The 19,612-nt window shown below is 46.5% G+C and overlaps 2 protein-coding genes and 1 non-coding gene across 4 annotated transcripts; 1 reads left to right on the forward strand and 2 right to left on the reverse strand.

Annotated features, from left to right (window-relative positions):
* Positions 1 to 585: 585 nt before the first annotated feature.
* trnal-uag (transfer RNA leucine (anticodon UAG)) lies at positions 586 to 667 on the forward strand. Its single transcript has one exon. It is a non-coding gene; the product is annotated as a tRNA-Leu (tRNA).
* Positions 668 to 2,113: 1,446 nt separating this feature from the next.
* On the reverse strand, positions 2,114 to 5,296 carry tha1 (threonine aldolase 1). Its single transcript, XM_030077126.1, has 7 exons — positions 4,806 to 5,296; positions 4,191 to 4,274; positions 4,002 to 4,090; positions 3,724 to 3,909; positions 3,314 to 3,451; positions 2,673 to 2,865; positions 2,114 to 2,580 (listed from the first exon to the last, which is right to left on the reverse strand). The coding sequence occupies exons 1-7, from the start codon at positions 5,056 to 5,058 to the stop codon at positions 2,282 to 2,284; spliced, it is 1,242 nt and encodes a 413-aa protein (XP_029932986.1). The 5' UTR covers positions 5,059 to 5,296; the 3' UTR covers positions 2,114 to 2,281.
* An 8,924-nt stretch (positions 5,297 to 14,220) lies between these two features.
* LOC115377937 (suppressor of cytokine signaling 3-like) lies at positions 14,221 to 18,694 on the reverse strand. 2 transcript variants are annotated; one of them, XM_030078016.1, is made up of 3 exons: positions 18,466 to 18,694; positions 17,244 to 17,589; positions 14,221 to 17,115 (listed from the first exon to the last, which is right to left on the reverse strand). In XM_030078016.1, the coding sequence occupies exons 2-3, from the start codon at positions 17,370 to 17,372 to the stop codon at positions 16,558 to 16,560; spliced, it is 687 nt and encodes a 228-aa protein (XP_029933876.1). In that variant the 5' UTR covers positions 17,373 to 17,589; positions 18,466 to 18,694; the 3' UTR covers positions 14,221 to 16,557. The 2 variants fall into 2 exon arrangements, with proteins under 2 accessions (XP_029933876.1, XP_029933877.1); XM_030078017.1 differs by lacking the exon at positions 18,466 to 18,694 and adding an exon at positions 17,725 to 18,408.
* Between the last annotated feature and the right edge of the window lie 918 nt (positions 18,695 to 19,612).

The following is a 19,612-nucleotide window of genomic DNA, read 5'->3' on the forward strand; positions in this document are numbered from 1 at the left end:
ATTTATTATTGAAAACACTTGAATATGCGACTAATTAGAACCTGAAAGTACAAGTTTACGAGGAGCACTTGAACGCAGCAGCCTCCTTACAGTTATTTTCTTCTCTGCATAATGTCTCGTTCAAGTGCCATGTAATGAATAGCAGGGTTGTATCCCAGCCAGGCAATTTAGTTTACAAAGCAAGTGTTTTGAATCCCATTTTTTAAAAAAAAAATCCATTAAAAAACGAGGAATTGAAATTGGGGGGAAAAAAAGCGAAGAGTCCGTTAAGCTAGCTAAACGTTAGCTGGACCCCCTTCACTGTTATGCAAACCAAACTATGCTAACTAATAACCACAACGTTAACCCAAGAAAAAAAAACAAACAAAAAAAAAAAAACAACCAAGAAGCAACACAGACCAGGTAAGCTACACATTAATATTGCATCCTAGCTAATAAACAAGTAAACAAGCGGCACACAAACAATAAAGTTACTGGCAACTGGTTGTATTGGCATAACACACACGCACCAAAAAGTGATGAAGAAAAGTTCGTGTTGTAATGACGCCACAGCTGAAATTGTCTCCGTGATGAAGCTGGTTGTATGGTAGCGTGGCCGAGTGGTCTAAGGCGCTGGATTTAGGCTCCAGTCATTTCGATGGCGTGGGTTCGAATCCCACCGCTGCCAAACGTTTTGTGTGGCAGTATCCTCCTTTTCCCCCTTTCACTATACCCATAAAGCTCTACATTAGGAAATAATACAGTTTAAACAATTATTTATCATCGCTGCTACTCATACTGTAGCGCATAATAATGCTGTGGTCGATGGCTTAGTCCTGATGTCCTGATCTGATCCGACAGTGCCCTCTTGTGGTCTTTAAAGGTTAAATCACCATATCGATGCCAAAGAGACAAAGCCCGTCTTCAGAGACAGGCACTAACAGTAACAGGTTGTGAAAACTTTCTTCTCAGCCGCTGTTTCTTCAACCAGGTGTCCTTCAGGTGTTTTTCAAGTCAAGTGAACCATCTCCAGATTGATTTATGTGTTAACAGCTGCTTAAAAAGAACTCTTACCACAATTTTTAATGACATATTTTTGCAAATAATGTAATTATCAATTTCATACTTACTCCTTAGACCTCCTTGTTGTTGTAGCTGACGTACCCAGTTTAGTATATTTGACCATAATCAATGCAAAAACAAAGGAATTCTCCAAATCTGAGTCACTCATCAACCGCAATGACCAAATTATCTGTTTCATTGTAAACAATACCAATGTGTGCAATGATTTACAGTCATATACAGCTGGCCAAAAGGTCTGTTTATCAAGTTCGTGCGTCCTGGTGGTACAACGTGCCATCACTGAGAGCAAAGGTGTGCAGCAAATATGCTGTTTTTTTTTTTTTTTTTTAAATCTTACATGATCCAAGTAACCAGCTGCATGAATAAAATAATCCCCCAAAAAATCCAAAGAACATTTTACATTACATATTTACTCGAGTTTGTCTTTAAAAGAGCCCTGAAGTCACTTCTCCTAACCAATCAATATTTTCCATCTGGACTGCCTATTTATTTAAGCCGGGTTAAACCAAATCAGTTTTCCAAGTCCAAAGGCCTATTATGAAAACTGCCTTTTCCCCCCTTTTTTCTATCATTTTTTCAAATTATTTGTGCTTACTTTATCTTTCTTGTCTTGTGGAAATTATAAGCCTCATCATGTGTGTGTATACTCTGTTAATGATAGGTTGGGCATATCTGCATGTCTAATGAGTGTGTGTTCTTGATGTGTGTGCACACGTGAGTGTATTTGTGAGTGTCTTATGACTTAATTCATTACACTTGTGTAATAGATGGGTATTTATGGGATGCATTGTTGCCAAAGTGTTATGCCATATTATGTTTCTTTTTTTCTTTTTCTTTTTTTTTTTTTAATTATTGGTATGAATGCCACTTTTCAAACCCCTTGAAAGTTTTTAGGCAGTTTCCTCTCGCACTTCCCTGTTAATTTTATTTTGTTTTTTGTTTTTTTTAAATAAAGTTTCTTATATGTGTAACTAAACAAACCAAACCAAACAGGTGCTAAAACTGACTGTTTCACAATCAAACAAATGGAAGAAAAAACTACAATAAGAGACATAGTTTGTAAGATTTAATGAATTAAAATTATACAACTGAATTAGAGTTAAAGTGGCCACTAGCTGTGTTGCCTGTCTTTCAGATTCCTGAGTGTTTCTAGATCTGTAACTTTTTTTTTTCATGATCACATGTCTTAAGCAGCGTCAGGCTTTTGTTGACGGGCCCCTTAACGCTTTTCACGTGAAAACTGACGAGCCACAAACTGTAGTTTCTGGATGGCGAGCTGGGTGTCCTCCACAGAGATCCCAAGGTGCCACACTGCCCGCACCGAGTTTGCAAAATGAGGGAACATGAGAACTCGTACCCCCTGTCCCAGCGCGGCCTCCTCTCCCTCGCCAACCTGGGCCATGCGTTCACACAGCTCTGCGGGACTCAGCCTGGGGTCCTGCACAAGGAAACGCAGGATGTTCGTCTCCACAGTGGACATGTCCACAGTGCACAGAGGAGGGTCACACTGCAGGAGAGCTGGGAGACAGACAAGCAGCACAGTCACTGGATAGTTCCCTCACAAAGCTGCAGGTACTGCTTATGCCAAACCAGAAACATGGCATATTCACCTTGAGCGAAGGTCTTTGCATTGTGGTGGTCCTCCTGCAGTCTCCCCACCATCTTCCCTAAGGACACTTTGCCCGCTGCTGCCAGTATTCCAGCCTGCCGCATCCCGCCACCCAGGGCTTTACGGCACCGCAGCGCCCGGGATATGAAGTCTCGCGGCCCAGCGAGTATGGACCCCACAGGGGCTCCCAAACCCTGTTACACACCCAGACAGCTCACACCAGTGGAAACCACCGAAAATGTTGCTTTTATGTCTCTTTGTTGCATGACTTGGACTATTTTTCTGCTTGTGTATGTTGTTTTATTATGCTGATCTGCTACTGTTTTTTATTAGTCTTATTGCTGTTTTCTTGGCAAGGACTCTCTTGCAAAACGATTGTGAATTTCAGTAGCAATACTTGGTTAAAATAAAGGTTAAACAACATAAAGGAGGGGAAATTAATGAGTACACAGCGATCAAGTTACACAGACAATAAACACACTCAAGATATTCAGCTGGATCGTCTCAAAGATCATAAAAGAGACGCATCTTGCAAGAAGGGCGTTTTTCTGAAATAACAAAGGTCAAACACTCCTGATAATGCTCTGAGACGTGTGTGTGTGTGAGTGGGCGTGTGTGTGTTTGTGTGCCTTGCAGTTTCACCTTGGATAAGCACACACTGGCGGTGTGTGTGTGCTGCAGTATGGTGGATGGAGACACTCCCTGGGCTATGGCGGAGTTCATCACCCGGGCTCCATCCATGTGAACCGCCAAGTTGTATTTGTCAGCAATAGCTCGCACCTTTGGAAAGACGATACATTTAGTAAAATCCACTAAAACTGACGCATTTGTCAAAGGTTGCTGTTAATGAACCATTAGTTACATGTGTAATTTACAAAAGAAGATGTCATTTGAATGTTTAGGGTGTTGTTTGGGACAACGCTGCACACATCAGATCTTGACAAATAAACACAATGAGTGTTATCGTGATACATATAGGTGTTACTATCAACATAAAAAGTAAGACATGGTGCCCTGATGTACAACAGAACCCCATCTTCACACACACACACCTCCTGCAGGAAGGGCAGAGGCAGAACGCGGCCTCCCTGTATGTTGTGTGTGTTCTCCACACATATGAGGCGTGAGCGGGGGTAGTGGGGGTCGGGGTAACCGTGGCGGATCTTCGACTCCAATTGCTTCAGGTCAAATGTCCCATCAGGCAGGTTGGTCACCGTGGTGGCGTGGACACCAGCCAGCTGTGTCAGCGGAAACACACACACACACACACACTCATTGAACAGTCCTAAACTGAATTTGTGACAGGATGTGGTGCTCAGTTAACACCCACCTGGGCACAGCCTCCTTGTTCATAGATGTGTATGTGGGACAGATCGCCCACAATCATCTCATCGCCCCTCTCCCTGCAGTGCACCATCACTGAACAACAAAATGCAAAAAACAGCATGCACACATCAGGACCATTAAATCCAGAAAGTGGCACAGATGTTTAAGGTACACCTACAGTCTGACGGCTCACCTGCAATGAGGTTGCCCATGGTTCCAGATGGGACAAACAGAGCTGCCTCCATCCCAAACATATCAGCTGCCATTTTCTGCAGCTCTGCACAACACGGTGCAAAAACACAACATATATGAAACATGAACTAACACACATAAAGGTGTGCATGCATTAGAGCGGGGCAATACGGACAAAAATTAAACATCACAATATTTTCAACCAAATACCTCAATATCAACACTGTGTGAATGACCTTTGGTGATTTTTGATAAATAATCATCTGTAATACATATATAATAACTAAGTAGGTAAAGGCATATATTAGACAACAAAAGTCCCTTTATTGTGTTGCAGCCTTTAAAACCAGTAAAAGGCAACACATGTCATATCGCAATACTCTGAGATGTGAAGTCTAGTATATAGGCTCATATCGTGATATTGATATAATATGGATATATTGCTCAGCCTGAGCGTGCATACAGTCTCATGCAGAAAACAAGCAAAAGTTAGAGGGGCATTATTTGGCAGCATTCCTCTGTTTTACAATGCTATAGTGACCTTATCATACTTTTTTGCAGTGGGACACACACACACACACACACACACACACACACACCCCGGCCCAGCTCTGACCGTTCACTGTCGGGTCTTCCCCCATCACATCGTCCCCGACCTCGGCCTCTGCCATGGCACGGCGCATCGCCGGCCCTGGTCGGGTCACCGTGTCGCTCCGGAGGTCCACCACCCGGACGTTGCCCCCCCTCTCCTCCGTGGGGTCACCGTGTTTCCAGTAGGACCGTGTGGAGCCACGTGGAGAGAAAACACCTCCACGGGTCACGGAGAGCAGCAGAGCCCGTACAGAGAATGACAAAGGGGGCAAAGCCATGCTGAGTGACCCTGTCTATGTTCAAACCAGCTGAGTCGAAGTTATCCTGCTGTCATCCAGGAGCTCAGCCACACGTCACCTCCAAGTCTCTGTTTACAGCATGCCAGTCCGAGAAGATCCGTCTTCACCCGTGCAAACCGCCGACATAACAGAGATGATCATCTGAGGTTCAGACTGCATCAATCTAGATAGCTAATCCATGCGCATGTATTTGGCAAACTTTGGATCGTTCCATCGATAATCATTGACTCAGACTGTTTAATGGATGACAGATCAGCCTTCAACAAACTGCACAGGCCAGTGCGAACCTCAAGGTGGCGCCATAATCAAAACAAATGTCAGCTGTGCTCCAAAATTACCACAGCAGTCATTCAAACCACAAGTAGTGTAGGTTATTAGTAAAAGCTGTTCAGCCACTGGTGACTTTTTCATTAGAAAAAAACCCAAGCTTTCCAAAGATGCCAAATACATCCTGCAGAATCACCGGAAAATGCGTATAAAATGATACACTAGACATCTAAATATTTTCTATGTGATGTGATGCTGCAGCCATAAAACAAGGGCAACTTGGGTTTGAATATTTCACTCAATGTAAGTGTGATGCTGCTTCAATGAAGCTGCAACCGGCAGATGTTTGTGAAACAATCTGACTTAAGGTGAAATTTAAGGGGAAAGCAGAGTTTAAGTGGGTAAAACTATGTTCCATTTCAATTACTCATCAGAACTGCAGCATAATCCAGCGGATTACACAATCCCACTGATGTTTGCTCTTCACTCAGTTACTTGCTGTGTTTAAGCTACATTTATGTATATATTTTAAAAAAGTGAAAAAAAAGTTCAGAAAATCATCAGATGTCAGATTTGTACAATTTCTCCCAGGCCAACATGTGTCCACTCGAGTTTCTCATTTTAAAAGTTTTATCACAAGTCATCCTCTCATTTTTAATCAGTATCTGAGCTCACAATATGTTTTATTTTAGGCAACATAGCAGAATACAGTTGCTTTTTTTGGGTATTTAGAGTGCAACACTACAGATTATGAGTGAGTAAAGCCTGTAATGTGTGCATACATGTCGGTGCATCTGTGCCAGTGTGTGTGTGTGTGTGTGTGTATGGTGCATGTTTACACTTGGTCGTTGCCGCTGGCGCTCTGAAATAGCCATGACACCCCTAGATTCCTTGAGGGTCACACACACAGCCGCTTTTGGCCTGGCCTTTATCGCTGGGCTGAAACCCCGAGGCTAAATCTAACCAGGCCTCACCCATTAATCCATTTAGCTCATTGTAGACAGAGAGAGTGATGAGGGCAGGACCCCCCCAGCCCGACATGCACACACACACACACACTCATACACATGGCATGATGAGGCCACGGGACCAGGCCCAACCAAAACTGGATGTGTCCTAACTTGTCCTCTTCTTTTTTGTCATCCATAAAGCCCCAGTTCTCACATGACTCTGGTACTGAGTCAATATTTGGAGGCGAGCGCTTGTGGGAATTGTATCTGCTGTGGACTGAGATTAGGCAGTGAGAGGAAAGAGCACTCTCTCTCTCTCTCTCTCTCTCTCTCTCCCCCACATGTATACTACCTTGCTCGATTTTAATCTGTCAAACCTGTGTCTGTGTGTGTGTGCAAGAGAGAGACAGAGAGAGATAGAAAGCGAGAGAGTGTGTGTTATCACGACCACATAGTACTGTAATTAAAGGTTAATATTGCCAGTAACGGAGCTAGGTTTTTTTTTTTTTATGAGCCATAACAAGTCATCATTAAAACTCATTAGCAAACATCAGCATCATAAAAGGCCACAGTTGGTCCCCAGACAGCTGTGAGAGGAGAGGAGATAAAGATGCATGGGTAAGCGAGACAGGAGCATGGATCTCTGCGATAAGACCGAGGAACAGGGCAGATATCCTGAGCACGAGGGTTTCCGGGAGCACTGTTGGCATCACGTTCCGTAACCTCACACTTTGGCACACACTTTGGGGCTTGTGTGCAAGTGTGTGTACATTTTGCTTTGTGTGTTTGTGTGTGTGTGTGTGTGTGTGTGTTTTCTGTGTGTCTCTTGTTTCGCAAACGCCTTCCAGCATTCCATGCCTCTTGTGCAGAGGGAGAGCAAGCAGCGTTTTGGAGAAAATATTGAGTTAGTGAAAATGAGCAAAAGAGGGATAGAGAGAGAGAGAGAGAGTGAGAGAGAGGGGAGAAACGAAGGAGAGGGAGAAATATTGACTCCTTCTGGGAAGGAGCGAGACGGCAACGCCTTTCCAATAACCATAAACCCACTGGGCTGAAAATAGACGAGCGAATGAATGAACGAATGTGTTCATCCCAGATGAGCTCTTCTCTTTCACAGACGCAGGGAATGGAGGTGATCCCTCTCTCCCTCTCTCACGCGCGCTCTCTCTCTCTCTCCCTCTCTCTCTCTCTCTCTTGCCCCCCCTCTCCTCTTTCACTGAAGCCATCATTTCTTCACCATGACGACACATATTACCCGGAACAAAACAGGTGTTTATGGGAAGCCCTCCCTCAAATAAGGTATTTAATACACACACACACACACACACACAGCCTCTCTCTCTCTTTCTCACACACACACACACACACACACAAACACGTCCCCATTGAGTGGAGAGGTGTCGACATCAGTGCCTCAGGAACAAGGGCAAAACATCTGTTTCACATTTCACACTAACCCCCCCATATGTCATGGCCCATATACACATGCTCTCCTTCACACACACACACACACACACACACACACACATATGTATGTATGTACACACACACACTGCTCTGACGAAGCTGGGGGGGGGTTAGCAATGTAAACTTGTCTTTCTTTTCCTTTTTTCCCAGGCAGAGTGAGGGTAGTCCTCTGAGTTTGGTAGTCAGAGGGAAAGTGTGAGAGTGTGAGCCGGTCCTGGCACTCAGCACATGTGTTTACCAGTCCATCAAGGTTACCCACTGGGACAGTCCGCTGCAACCACCACTGCCTGTTTACACCCATTCATCTCGTCCTTCATTCATCCAGTCATTCACTTATCCTCTCACTCGCCAATTTATCATTTTCCCCTGCTGTTCATTCAGCTGTAATTATAGACCGTGACCAAGCTGCACAACTCCAGTTCCGAGAACAGCGGCGTCTCCTTTTATTTATTTATTTTGTGCCTCCTTTTTCTGCCCTTCCTCTCCCTCATCCATTTACCAGACCCTCAATTCACCTCTCGCAGCAGTCCTGTCACCCTCCTGACCCTCTTTTCAGTCCTCCTCCTCCTCTTCCTCCTCTCTCCCAGATTGCCCTCTCCTCTCTCTCTCCTCTCTCTCTCTCTCTCTCTCTGGGAAGTCATGTGACTTCTCTGAAGTGGAGCCCTATAAACCAGCGAGCGCTACTTTGGGGCTCAGAGTCCATGCCGCTCTCTGATTGGCTCTCGCAGTCAGATGCTTGTCGTAGTCTGGGTGCACACAGCGGACCCCCTGTTTCTGCTTACGGGAACGAAGGCGACCCTGCACACTGGAAACAGAGAGGGGAGCCAGAGTGTGTGTGTGTGTGTGTGTGTGTGTGTGTGTGTGTGTGTGTGTGTGTGTGTTTGTGTCTAAATGACACCTTTTGCAGTAAACAGAGAATGTGAAGCCAGCAGTGGTTATTTGTCTTTAATGAGGGGGCTGTTCTCTGAGGGGTAAACCGATTAAACATGCACAAATGCACACACACACACGCACACACACACTGACTAATAAGCGGGAATAGTGGTATTTGTTTTTATGTTGTCGGTGGTGATGTGGGGTGATCGCAGGTCAGTAGTTCAGAGTGGTCCAGTCCAGTTGGAGCCGTGTCAAAGCGAAGCAGAGCAGCCTGGCAATAATCCCTCCGGTCATTAGTGAGAACATAAAGCTGCTGTCAATCAAAAACCTCCCGGCTACACTTTTGGTGGAGCCAAAGGTCAATCTCAGAACCCAAGAGCCAGTGTCTGATGACAGTTTAGTCTGCGGAGGCGACATCCTATTATTCTGAGTTTTCCGGTGCAGCAAGCAGAAAACCATTTCTGTTTCCTTTACTGTTCCTCACGGGGCGCAAACATATTTTTGTAGGTGTTTTAGGTCGAGACAACATTTCCTTCACCTCTTTCGCTCCCCACACCGACTTTTTGCCTTTGGACTACAAACACACTGCGAAATAACAATACAAATACAAAAAACAGACTGACTCGGACTACAACGGCAATAGAAACCAGGACGCCCCTGATTGTCCCTCACCTACAGATTCTGTATAAGGAACTGTTTCGTGAAGATGACCTGAAGAAGTATTTTAAAACATTGCAAAGAGTCAGCTGAAGTGAGGATCGTTTAGACTCAACTGGCAAAAAGAAAAAAAAAAAAAAACATGGACTAACCTATCAGCGAGTCAGCCTCACTCTGCATTTCCATAAAACATTCAATGGCAAGAAAATACTCAAATGAGCAGCCAGTCACGTGATGAAGTCCTGTTTTATTCAGCAAATACATTTCCATCACAAATTCCCACATTTTGTTTTTACTGAATAGAGAGTTTAGCCACCTCAAGCGAGCGTGCAGCGTCTTAGTGGCATCGTTTGGATTTTATTCAACATTTGCTGCTTCCATCAAGCATTTTTTTCCCTTTGATACAGAACAAAAAGGCTTTTAAAAAAAAAAAAAGGCATGAAAAGCATTTAAAAGCCATCATATAATTTGAGGTTTTCACCTGCCGGAGCGACACACTGGCAGCGCGTTTGGCCTCAGCCGCAGGAGACGAGTCGAGCAGCATTTAACAGTTTTATCCATCATGAGAAACCACAATGGAAAAACACGCTGATAAGGACACGGCGAGGCCGGTGGAGCCTGTCTGATGTGAGCCGGCCGTCTCTTCATTATGCAGCTGACTGACAGCCTGTGATTGACACCCGCCCACACACTTTTCCTCTAGCTGTCGATTTACCCACTCAGCAGTAACAAGATGTGCAATGTGTGTGTGTGTCTGCGTTAGTGCGTGCACATGAATATGCATATTGTATGTGGATTATGTGCATTGGCAGGTTAGTTAATGGCTGTTGCCAGTCATATGACCATAAGAACCCTTCACTCACTACATGTGTGAGGGCATACGCTTGTGTCTGAGTATGTGTGTGTCTGAGTATGTGTATGTGTGTGTGTGTGTGTGTTCAAGAGAGGCCGGTGCAGCTGCTGGCAGAGGGGACACAGTGACACCTGAGCCGTGCTGGAGGCTTTGGTCCGACTCCACGCCGTTACAGTAAACCATTTGGCATCCGAGCCGCACGTCTGCTCCGTCACAGCCTCACGACTCCGCCGGGAGAACAAAAACAGTGAAAGTTCACCGGCACGGGCTGCAACAACAACACCCGGCAGACACCTTTTAGAACCTGTTTTGTGCTTTTCACAGCACACCGGTCATTGCAGGTCATTTCAGGTAACTCCGAGTTCGTTGCGTTCGTTTTTTTTTTTTTTTTCTCTCCTCCCAGGCAAACATTTACAGTAATAGCTGGCACACCCAGCCTTTATGTAATTCAGGTGTTATGGGAAACATATTTAATAGTGATTTTGGTGAAAAGTTAGTCACAGTGCGCTGCTCTGTTTCGATAAATGCTGAAGGGTGTGTGTGTGTATGTGTGTGTGTGTGTGTGTCTGTCAGTCAGCTGGTTACCTCAGATAAATGTTGTGGTTTGAGTATGCGTGTGTGTCTGCATGTGTCAATAAGATGGTCAGTGCAGATAAAGCCTGTGGTGTGTGTGTGTGTGTGTGTGCTTGTGTGTATATGCACATGCACACACACATACATGCACGCACATGTTTTCAAGTGCATTTGACAATCTGTATGCTTCCCATATGGTTTTTATTGATCTCTTGTCCCTGTTATACCCCTTCTGCTCTCTCTCTCTCTCTCTCTCTCTCCCTCTCTCTCTCTCTCCCTCTCTCTCTCTCTATGCTGATGGTGAAGGAATGATGGAATGCTGGAGGGTAAATCTCTGGTTTCCTGGAAGCTGTTCTGGGTTTATCAGAAGCGGCTGTGACAATACTGCCGCTGATGGGCCAACCAAACATCTTTCCTATAAGCGCCGATCAGCCAACCAAAAGCCCTTCCTGGAAGAAATAATCAGCAAACCAAAGGCCCTTCCTGGAAAGCCAGTGTGGCTTGCTGCAGGGCATATTTCTAACCTTTCTTATGCTTTCACCTTCTGCGCTTGTCGCTGTTATCGCTGGCGTGAATCCAGCGCGCGCTTTCAGCGAGGAAAATCCGAAATAGGCTATTAACAGTGTTTAGTTTTTAACCCCTCGGACTGTAATTACCCCCGTAACGGCCCCAGGAGTAGTTTCAAAGTTAGAAAAAAAAGATTTTATTTTTCTATACTGTGTATCTGCTGGTTGCAACACTTTATTAAAGCTTGTTCACACTTCCACTGAGTGAGGTATTCAGTCTCAAGATGCTTTATCGCTGCTTAACTGCATCAAATAGAAAACATTTAGATGTCTTGTGCATCATTTTATACACATTTCCCTGTAATTCAGCAGGACGTGTTTGGTATCTTTGGAAACCTTGCGATCTCCACCGGAATTTAAAATAAAGTTCTGTGGGTTTGAACAAAGCTCGGCCGCGCAGTATGCATTCGTAATGTGCAAAACCCACTGATGGGACTGGCAAACGCCGATGAGGTTTTCGGGGACTTTTTTTTTTTTGCATGTAAACCAACTCCATTGCACAAGTTGCAATTGCACACTTCCTGCACATTTAAATAAAATGCTGGATTAAAACTATGAAGGTTAAGTCTAGGAGGGACGGAGGGACGCTTCGGGGAGAATGTTTTGGGGCGAGAGTTGGGGGGAAAAAAAGTCAAAGAAAAAAGTTCCAAAACCAAGCGGAGTTGTTTGAGAGCCGGGGGAGTTGTGTTTGGCCGAGAAGCTGTTGACAGCCGTCGAGCTGGACGCAGCAAATCATCACCCAAATGAATCAGGGTGGAAAGACTCTCGAGGAGTGTGTGTGTGTGTGTGTGTGTGAGATCCACAAGAGAGGAGAAGCATTCAGGCCCTAATATTCCAGCATGAATAACTAGACAACTACGGGGAACATAAAATGAGTCACTCTGAGCTGGCTTATTTAAACAATGTGAGTGTGTGTTTGTGTTTGCGTGTGTGTGTGTGTGCGCCTGTGTCTGCCTGAAACAGGATTTTTCTGGTTGAATTTTGGGACGACAGCTCGATCATTTCTCTTTGTCGCTTGAATGTCATTTTTTTTTTTTTTTTTTGTGCGCAGTTGCCCACTCAGTCATGCACTCAAACCAATACTGTCACCCCTCCCTCCCCCCCACACACACACACATACACACACACACACACACATGCTCACACATACACATTTTTCCTGGAAGTGTCATAACAAAATAAGGAACCAAGAAACAACGACGTCACTTTTTCTGTTTTCTGAGTGCCTGTACTCAGAAGCCTCTACCTGTGACAAAGGCTTAAACAATCCTAGCGTGGGTTTTTGTCAGAACACATAGTAATCTCGCTCCCACAGAGGTGTCTGTGGTTTGGCTGTTAGTTGCCAGGTGCGTGTAAGAGTGTATGTGTGTGTGTGTGTGTGTGTGACTGATGGTGTAATGTTATTGCGATGGCAGTCACGGTCTCTTCTAGGAGCAGAAAACCGTCGGCTGCACAGTTTCACGTCTTTCTTTCTCTGAATTTTTCACCTGAACTCGCCGCCCCGTATCCTTCGGCTGGTGTCGCTCTGCTCGTTCATTCTGTTCCCCTCCGAGCGGAGTCCCCCATCTCTCTCTTTCTCACACACACACACGTACACATACGCACACAGCGCAGACACAAAGACACTCATTCGCCCTCTCTCGTACACACAGTCACACCAGGCAAGCCGTAAAAACTCAACTCAATTAAAGTGCCTCTTTCCTGGAAGCCCGCCTCAGACAGAACACAAGGTATGCAGGGAATGGGAACCGTGTGTGTGTGTGTGTGTGTGTGTGTGTATGAGCGAGAGGGGGAGAGAGAGAGCGAGAGAGAGAGAATTAATGAAGGGGAGAGGGAAAATGAAGGAGATCTCCCCAAGCTTAATTTTTACCACCAGCAATCTAGTTAGAACAACCTTACTTACTTACTTACACACACACACACACACACACACACACACACTTACTGGCTGCACACTATTAAACCACAGACCATCATAAATCTCTCCCACGTGGGCCCTTTCACCTATTTGACCTTAAACACACACACACACACACACATCCATGGTCTCTCTCTCTCCCTGTCTCTCTCTCGCCCTGTCTCTCTCTCTCTCTCTCTCTAGAGGAGGACACCATCCTCGCTCGGCCCCGGCCCTCGGGCAGGATGTATAAAACCCCGCTGCATTCCTTTCCAGTTAGATCCACCCCCAAAGTGAGCTTTCTGCACAGTGACTGCTGTGTCAACGTGTGTGTGTGTGTGTGTGTGTGTGTGATGAGAGAGAGAGAGAGAGAGAGAGAGAGAGAGAGAGAGAGAGAGAGAGTGAGAAACAACCGTGCCTTTCTGGGAATCCCTCTTTGTTGCTGCTGTGTTTTGTGTACATCTGCAGGGCGTACGCGCAGACGCTCACACACAGTATAGCAAAATCCTGCACGCACGCACACACACACACACACACACACACACCCCACCCCCCATCCCTCCTCCCTCTCTTACACACTCACTGATGACTATGGAATTTACCCACAATGCTCTAGCAAGGGGAGAAAATGAGAAGTGATGATTGCAGTAGTTTTAGCTGTATGAATGCGTCCCCTTGCTCTCTCTCTCTCTCTCTCGTTCTGTGTGTGTGTGTGTGTGTGTGTGTGCATTTGAGGTCTTGCAAAGCTACCGCCCGCTGACTGAATAAACTCCTCTTTGTTTAACTAGGAAATCCCATTTTGTTAATAAGTAATCTCTTTGTGGGCCGGGCGTTGCTGTAATACAGATATCAAAACAATACATTAACGGTAAGCTGAGGCCGCTCGGTGCATGTTCACTCTGCTGGTGGGAAAACAGGGAGGCAAAGAACACACTGGGAGAAACGCATTGGCTTTTGTAAAAATAGTGCTCTTTAATATAAATTATTGAAATATTTTAGAAATATAAATATGTGCAACGTTCATCATTTTTTTTTTTGTAATGCTTTTTTTGTTTGTTTGTTTGTTTGTTTCATTTCAGATTTTACAGCTTGTATTTGCCAGACTAGTGGCCAGCCTGTGTGAGAGACAGTCTTTATAAAAGACAAATGATTCACATACACTCGTGGTCCATCAGTGTGTGTGCGTGTGTGTGTGTGACATGTGAACGTTATGTTGACGTGTTAAAATAAAAGACTGGGATTGGACCAAAGCTGCGCTGTTTGTTTTTTTTTTTTTTTTGTTTTTTTTTTCTGCACTCTTTTTCAAGTGGTCACAGACGATCACGACAGGGTACAACGTGAAATGATCACCACTCTCATACAGATCACAGGTAAACAGAAGCATTGTTCAAATACAGGCGGTACAAAAACGCTGCAGCAGTTTTGATCGAATCCAAGTCGGTTTTGTAGAAGGCTTTTTTTTTTTTTTCATTTTTCTTCTTCTTTTTTTTTTTTTTTTTTTTTTTTTTGAAAGAACCATATCGGGAAGACTGGTGTTCCCTTGACATTCAGAGAGGCGGATCCGACAAACTTGTCCACTCCCGGTTCAGAGGTAACAAAGGAAGGTAGATGAGGTGAGAAACCTTTTTTTCTGGGATTTTGCGGCAGGGTTTGAATTGTCTACATCACAGTTCATTTCCTCCATTTTCCTCTCCTTGTCTCCTACATCCTTGTCTCCTTCATGATATAAGAACTGGAAGGGGTGAGAGCAGTTTAGGATACTGTTTGTACGGCCACACATGCACACAAACACACACACACAGGCACACACACACACTGTAACGCCAAGAAGTGAGGTGGCCAAGACGGAGGATAAAGAGGAAAGGAAATACTGCGTGAGTTAAGAGTAGCCCCACGCTGTGCGGCTTCCCGCTCACATGCAAATTTCAGCCGGGTAATTTGGTCTGTGAAATCAGCTCCTAATCAGCATCCTAATCTGGATTGTGACTGTCGAGGAGCAAACCTGGCTTCGCGTTTGCAGGAGCGGCATCCTGCGTGAGGCCTATCAGTCGAGGACGTTAATCATGTCACTGTTGCTTTATTTTTTTTTTTTCCACTATACCAGTATGTCTCCTCCTCCTGCTCCTCCTCCCCCTGCATTTCCCTTTCCTAATCCTATTTCCCGCTTCTCTTTTCTCCTTCTTCCAATCCTTGCCGTCATCCCAGCCCCCCGCCTCCACCCCCACCCCATCTCATCCTAAAGGACTCCACTTCACAGTGTAGTTGTTGTGTTTTCAGCCAGGAAGGATAAAAATAAGATCTACTGTTTGCTTGGGTCCTCTGCCAAGGCTTTTGTCTCGGTAACAACAGTCTGCTTTCTGTCACTGTCACAGCATATGTACTCGAAAGAGACAGAGAGAGAGGGAGAGAGGGAGAGGGAGAGAGAGAGAGATTAAAGGAGGATGAGAAAAGATGCTGTGCGATGCTCTTTCTCCTTTGTTCCCAGAGTAACACAACCTACCTCTGTGCCTTTATACCTGTGTGTAAATGTGCTTGCGTGTGTGTGTGTGTGTGTGTGTGTGTTTGTGTGCCTGCATGTGTGTGTTTCTCCCCCACACCCTTCTATGAGGCAATGTTGGCTGGGAAGCAGCAATGGAAATGTGTGCGCCACCGCAACACATGAAAACACACACACACACACACACACACACGTACACACACACAGAGACACAAACAAACACTTTCTCTGCATTGGGCCCCTCATTTGGACTTTGCCTATTCCCCCGGCGCCTCCCTCTTTCTCTCAGTCTAAGCCTTTCTGTTCTTTGCTCTCTTTCTCTCTGTCCACTGATCCGAAGTGTTGCAAGTGTCAGGTTAGAGGAGAGGAGAGGAGGAGAGGAGAGGGGGAGAGGGAGAAGGAGAAGAAGAGGCATCTTCTTGGGTGAACCAAACCCACAAGGATCACTGTGGCGTATTGATCACGCCGTTGTTAAAATCGACCAATCGGGTTAATCTTCTACGAGGCTCTGCTCTGCGTCTGAGTCAGTCAAAGCAAGCCTTGACCTTTGACCTGGGGGGGTTTCATCTGCCACCAGACCAGCGGTCAGTTCTGGGAAGTGGGATGGATACGGTATCCGTGGTTACCCAGACCAAGCCTGGGCTTCCTCTTCCTCTTCCCAGCCCCGCGGGTCAGCGGGGAGGCTCTGTGTGGATTCTGTGTCCATCTTCACCGAGCGTGCGCTCGGCGGATTCGGGGGAAACTGAGAACGGCGTCTGAGGCCATCGCTCGGCTCAGCTCCCGATGGCACACGTAATCGCACTGAGAACTGGTGTGCCTGCGCTCTGGCTTCCAGGCGCCCAGTCCGTCTACAGTGGAACCTGTGCGGTTCCTGTCAGTCATATGGGAGCATCGTACTCCTCCAGGAAGTCTCTGAGTGTGTGTGGGAGCTGCTCGGTGTGCTCCACCCCCCCCAGCCCTCTGTTGTTCAGGGTCCGCCTGCACAGGTGCTGCAAGGAGGACAGGGAGGAGGAGAGGGGCCGCAGCAACTCCAAGGGAACCCTCTCCCCTCCGGTGTGGATCAGATACACACTCCCCCCTTTCACCTCCGTGCCTCCTGCTTGCCCCCCGGCAGCCCCGTCCCTCTCCCCGCCAGCGTCAGACCCCTTCCCCATATAGAACGCTATGAGTTTCAGCACACAGCTGAACTGCGGCGGCTCGTGGGTGCTGCGCGGGTCGGGCTGCAAGAAGAAGCCCCCTCCCTCGCTGTGGATGCGCAGGTTCTTGGTGCCACGGGCCGTCTGGACAGAGAGGGTGAAGAAGTGTCGGTGGTCGGAGGAGTCCCGAACCAGGAAGGTCCCGGGGGGTTCGGAGCGCAGCAGGGAGCTGGCCTCCCGACCCCCGACAGCCCCCCAGTAAAAGCCACTCTCTTGGAGCTTACGCAGCGCACACATCACCTGGAAATCAGGGGGAAAAAAGTCATTATGTCTGCCAGGATTACATAAATCACTGTTCACAACTACACCGAAACACTTCCTCTTTTGCTGATTTGCATACACAGTCACACAGTCACACAGTCACTCACCTGCTGGTAGTGTGCGTGCGAGCTGAAGGGCTTGTATCGATGGGGGGTAACGTTCGACCCTTGACCCCTGCCCTCTTGGGGTGTCCCGCTGCTCATGGCGAGGGGGCTCCGTCGACTGAGGGTTACCATGGCGCCATGGCCCCCTGCCTCTGCCTGCTGGTTGAGAGGCAGGGGGCCCAGGGCAGGAGGGTGAAGGAGAACAGGTGGAAGGGAGACAGGGCAGGGAGGGGAGGAAGGAGAGGGAGAGAGGGGCGAGGGAGGGGGGGTCACACACCGGGTCCAGGGCCCCGGGGCAGGGGAGTCCGATGCATCCAGAGAGATGCTGGGAGAGACCACTTAAACACAGCTGCAGGGAAACACAGAGAGCACGGATTAGCCTAGCAGCCCAACCTCCATGCACATGCACAAGCGAGCCACATCAATTAATGCGTGCTGTTTTTACACTCATTCATAAAAAGCAGCCATAAGCAGTCACACGCACGGGCATAAATAACCGCTTCGCAACGCGCCTCACTCCCGTGAAATGCAGTCACCGTGACTGAGACAAATGCACAAGGCGCTTCAGGCGGTTATATTTAGTTTAAACTAATCCTCGCTGCTGTGGCTCGCTGCGAATCTCCTGCAGCAGCAGCGGCACCGCGCAGCCAGACGGCAACTGGATCCTGATTGCTTTCAATTGTCTTCGATCGGGCGTCCCGCAACAGGGGATTTCAGAAACGGGGTCACTGCTGTGAATGAGACCGGCGCGCTTTTTTTTTTTTTTTTTTTTTTTTTCTCCCCCCGCAATAAGCAACCCCTTATTCCCTGTGCAGCCGCGCCACAGAGGCCCCATTCTCCAGTTTCACTGTGACTAAGGTGTCCCGTCTCGTCTGCGCTGATCGCTGCAGGCTGATACAAAGTAGTAGGCTTTGACGGGACAGGGAGACGGTGGTTAACATGGGCTATGGGAGAGGCGCCATAACGGTGCGGCTCCATAGGCTGCCCAGGCTCATGAAGCCGATCCACCATTCAGAATTAGGATAATCCACATATTACAGCTCCAGCCCAGCAATATGCCCCGGCTCGGCTCTGGATGCCGGCAAGGCTGCACTGCACCGGGATCCCGTGCAGAACACAACATATTAAACATCGGTATATTCACCGCTCATTCTTTCTGTCTTTTTGTACTGAACTTGTGTCGCTCAGACTTCACTGTTTAAAACCGATCCCAGTCTGAACTTACCTTGTAGATATTTTCCACCGTGCGCCGCAGCCGCTCGTCGTAAGGGGATAAGATATCCAAACTACCCGAGAGTAGTGCTAGATAAATTATTAATTCAGGCATTAAAATCCAGAAAGGGTCCCTGTGTGGGTTTTTCCTTGAGCGGAGGAATGTGGTGATATCTGGCGAGGAGCTCCTGTCCGTGTGGAGGCAGGTTACTGGAGGTTGTTTCCAGTGAGTAGCCTCGATGTTCGTAAGGCTCCACCTCCTTCGTTCAGAGGTTCTTCCAGTAAACACACACACACACACACACACACACACACACACACACACACACACACACACACACACACACACACACACACACACACACGCACACGCAGCTGGCAGGTTGCCAATAAATAATCAGTGTGACCTTTTGCTGGACTGTTTCCTGGTATTGGTGGGTTTCCTTCTCGACAAGGTGAAAAAGTTAAAAGCAGAAATTATGGCAGTATGCTGAATATTATGATGTGAAATCTTGATGGTGTGTATGCGGCTGCAGGGGGAGGGGAGGGGGAGAGAGAGAGAGAGAGAGAGAGAGCATGTCGCTGGGCTGGTGGTGGTGGGTTATCAGTTCTGCAACATGAAGAGTCTTGCACAGCTGTACAGGCTTTGCATGGCTAAATTTATATTGTTATTATTATTTTTAAATGAAACTTCCACATGGTAAGACAGTGGGTCTCCTCCAGGTCTGTAGCTGAGGCTGACCTTTAACCTCTCTGTGGAGGCCAACATAATATCCGCAAAAACGACTATACTGCACTTCTTATTTTTATGACGATTATTAGTAATAGTATGTTTTGTTTTGTTTTGTTTTTAAATGGCGTCACTGGCCTCTGCATGGCCATCCTTGGCGAGTAAACATCAAGTAAATAGTACCAGACATGTATGTGACAGTCATAGATTTAAAGAAAAATAACATAACATCATGCATTTAATTCTAATTCTAATGCACATGTTTTCATATCTCTTATTTTCCTTTTCATTCCTTATAATTTCACCTACATATATTTTTTTCTCTTGAGAATTTTAGTAGCTGCGACTAATCCAATTTCCTCTCAGGAATCAATAAAGTTATTCTGAAAACATAAAAATAAATTTGGGGGCACGGTGTTGCTATGTGTGC

The sequence above is a fragment of the Myripristis murdjan genome, chromosome 19 (genome assembly GCF_902150065.1).
Source record: "Myripristis murdjan chromosome 19, fMyrMur1.1, whole genome shotgun sequence".
NCBI lineage: Eukaryota > Metazoa > Chordata > Actinopteri > Holocentriformes > Holocentridae > Myripristis > Myripristis murdjan.

What these genes read in the sequence shown, in the direction of transcription:
- tha1 (XM_030077126.1), bottom strand. Translation starts at nt 5,058, where the DNA reads ATGGCTTTGCCCCCTTTGTCATTCTCTGTACGGGCTCTGCTGCTCTCC. An exon ending in GGAAGACCCGACAGTGAACG is followed by an intron (nt 4,275 to 4,805) that starts GTCAGAGCTGGG and finishes CGTGTTGTGCAG; the next exon opens with AGCTGCAGAAAATGGCAGCT. An exon ending in CCAGTGTGTGCTTATCCAAG is followed by an intron (nt 2,866 to 3,313) that starts GTGAAACTGCAA and finishes GGTGTGTAACAG; the next exon opens with GGTTTGGGAGCCCCTGTGGG.
- LOC115377937 (XM_030078016.1), bottom strand. Translation starts at nt 17,372, where the DNA reads ATGGTAACCCTCAGTCGACGGAGCCCCCTCGCCATGAGCAGCGGGACA. An exon ending in CGCACGCACACTACCAGCAG is followed by an intron (nt 17,116 to 17,243) that starts GTGAGTGACTGT and finishes CCTGATTTCCAG; the next exon opens with GTGATGTGTGCGCTGCGTAA.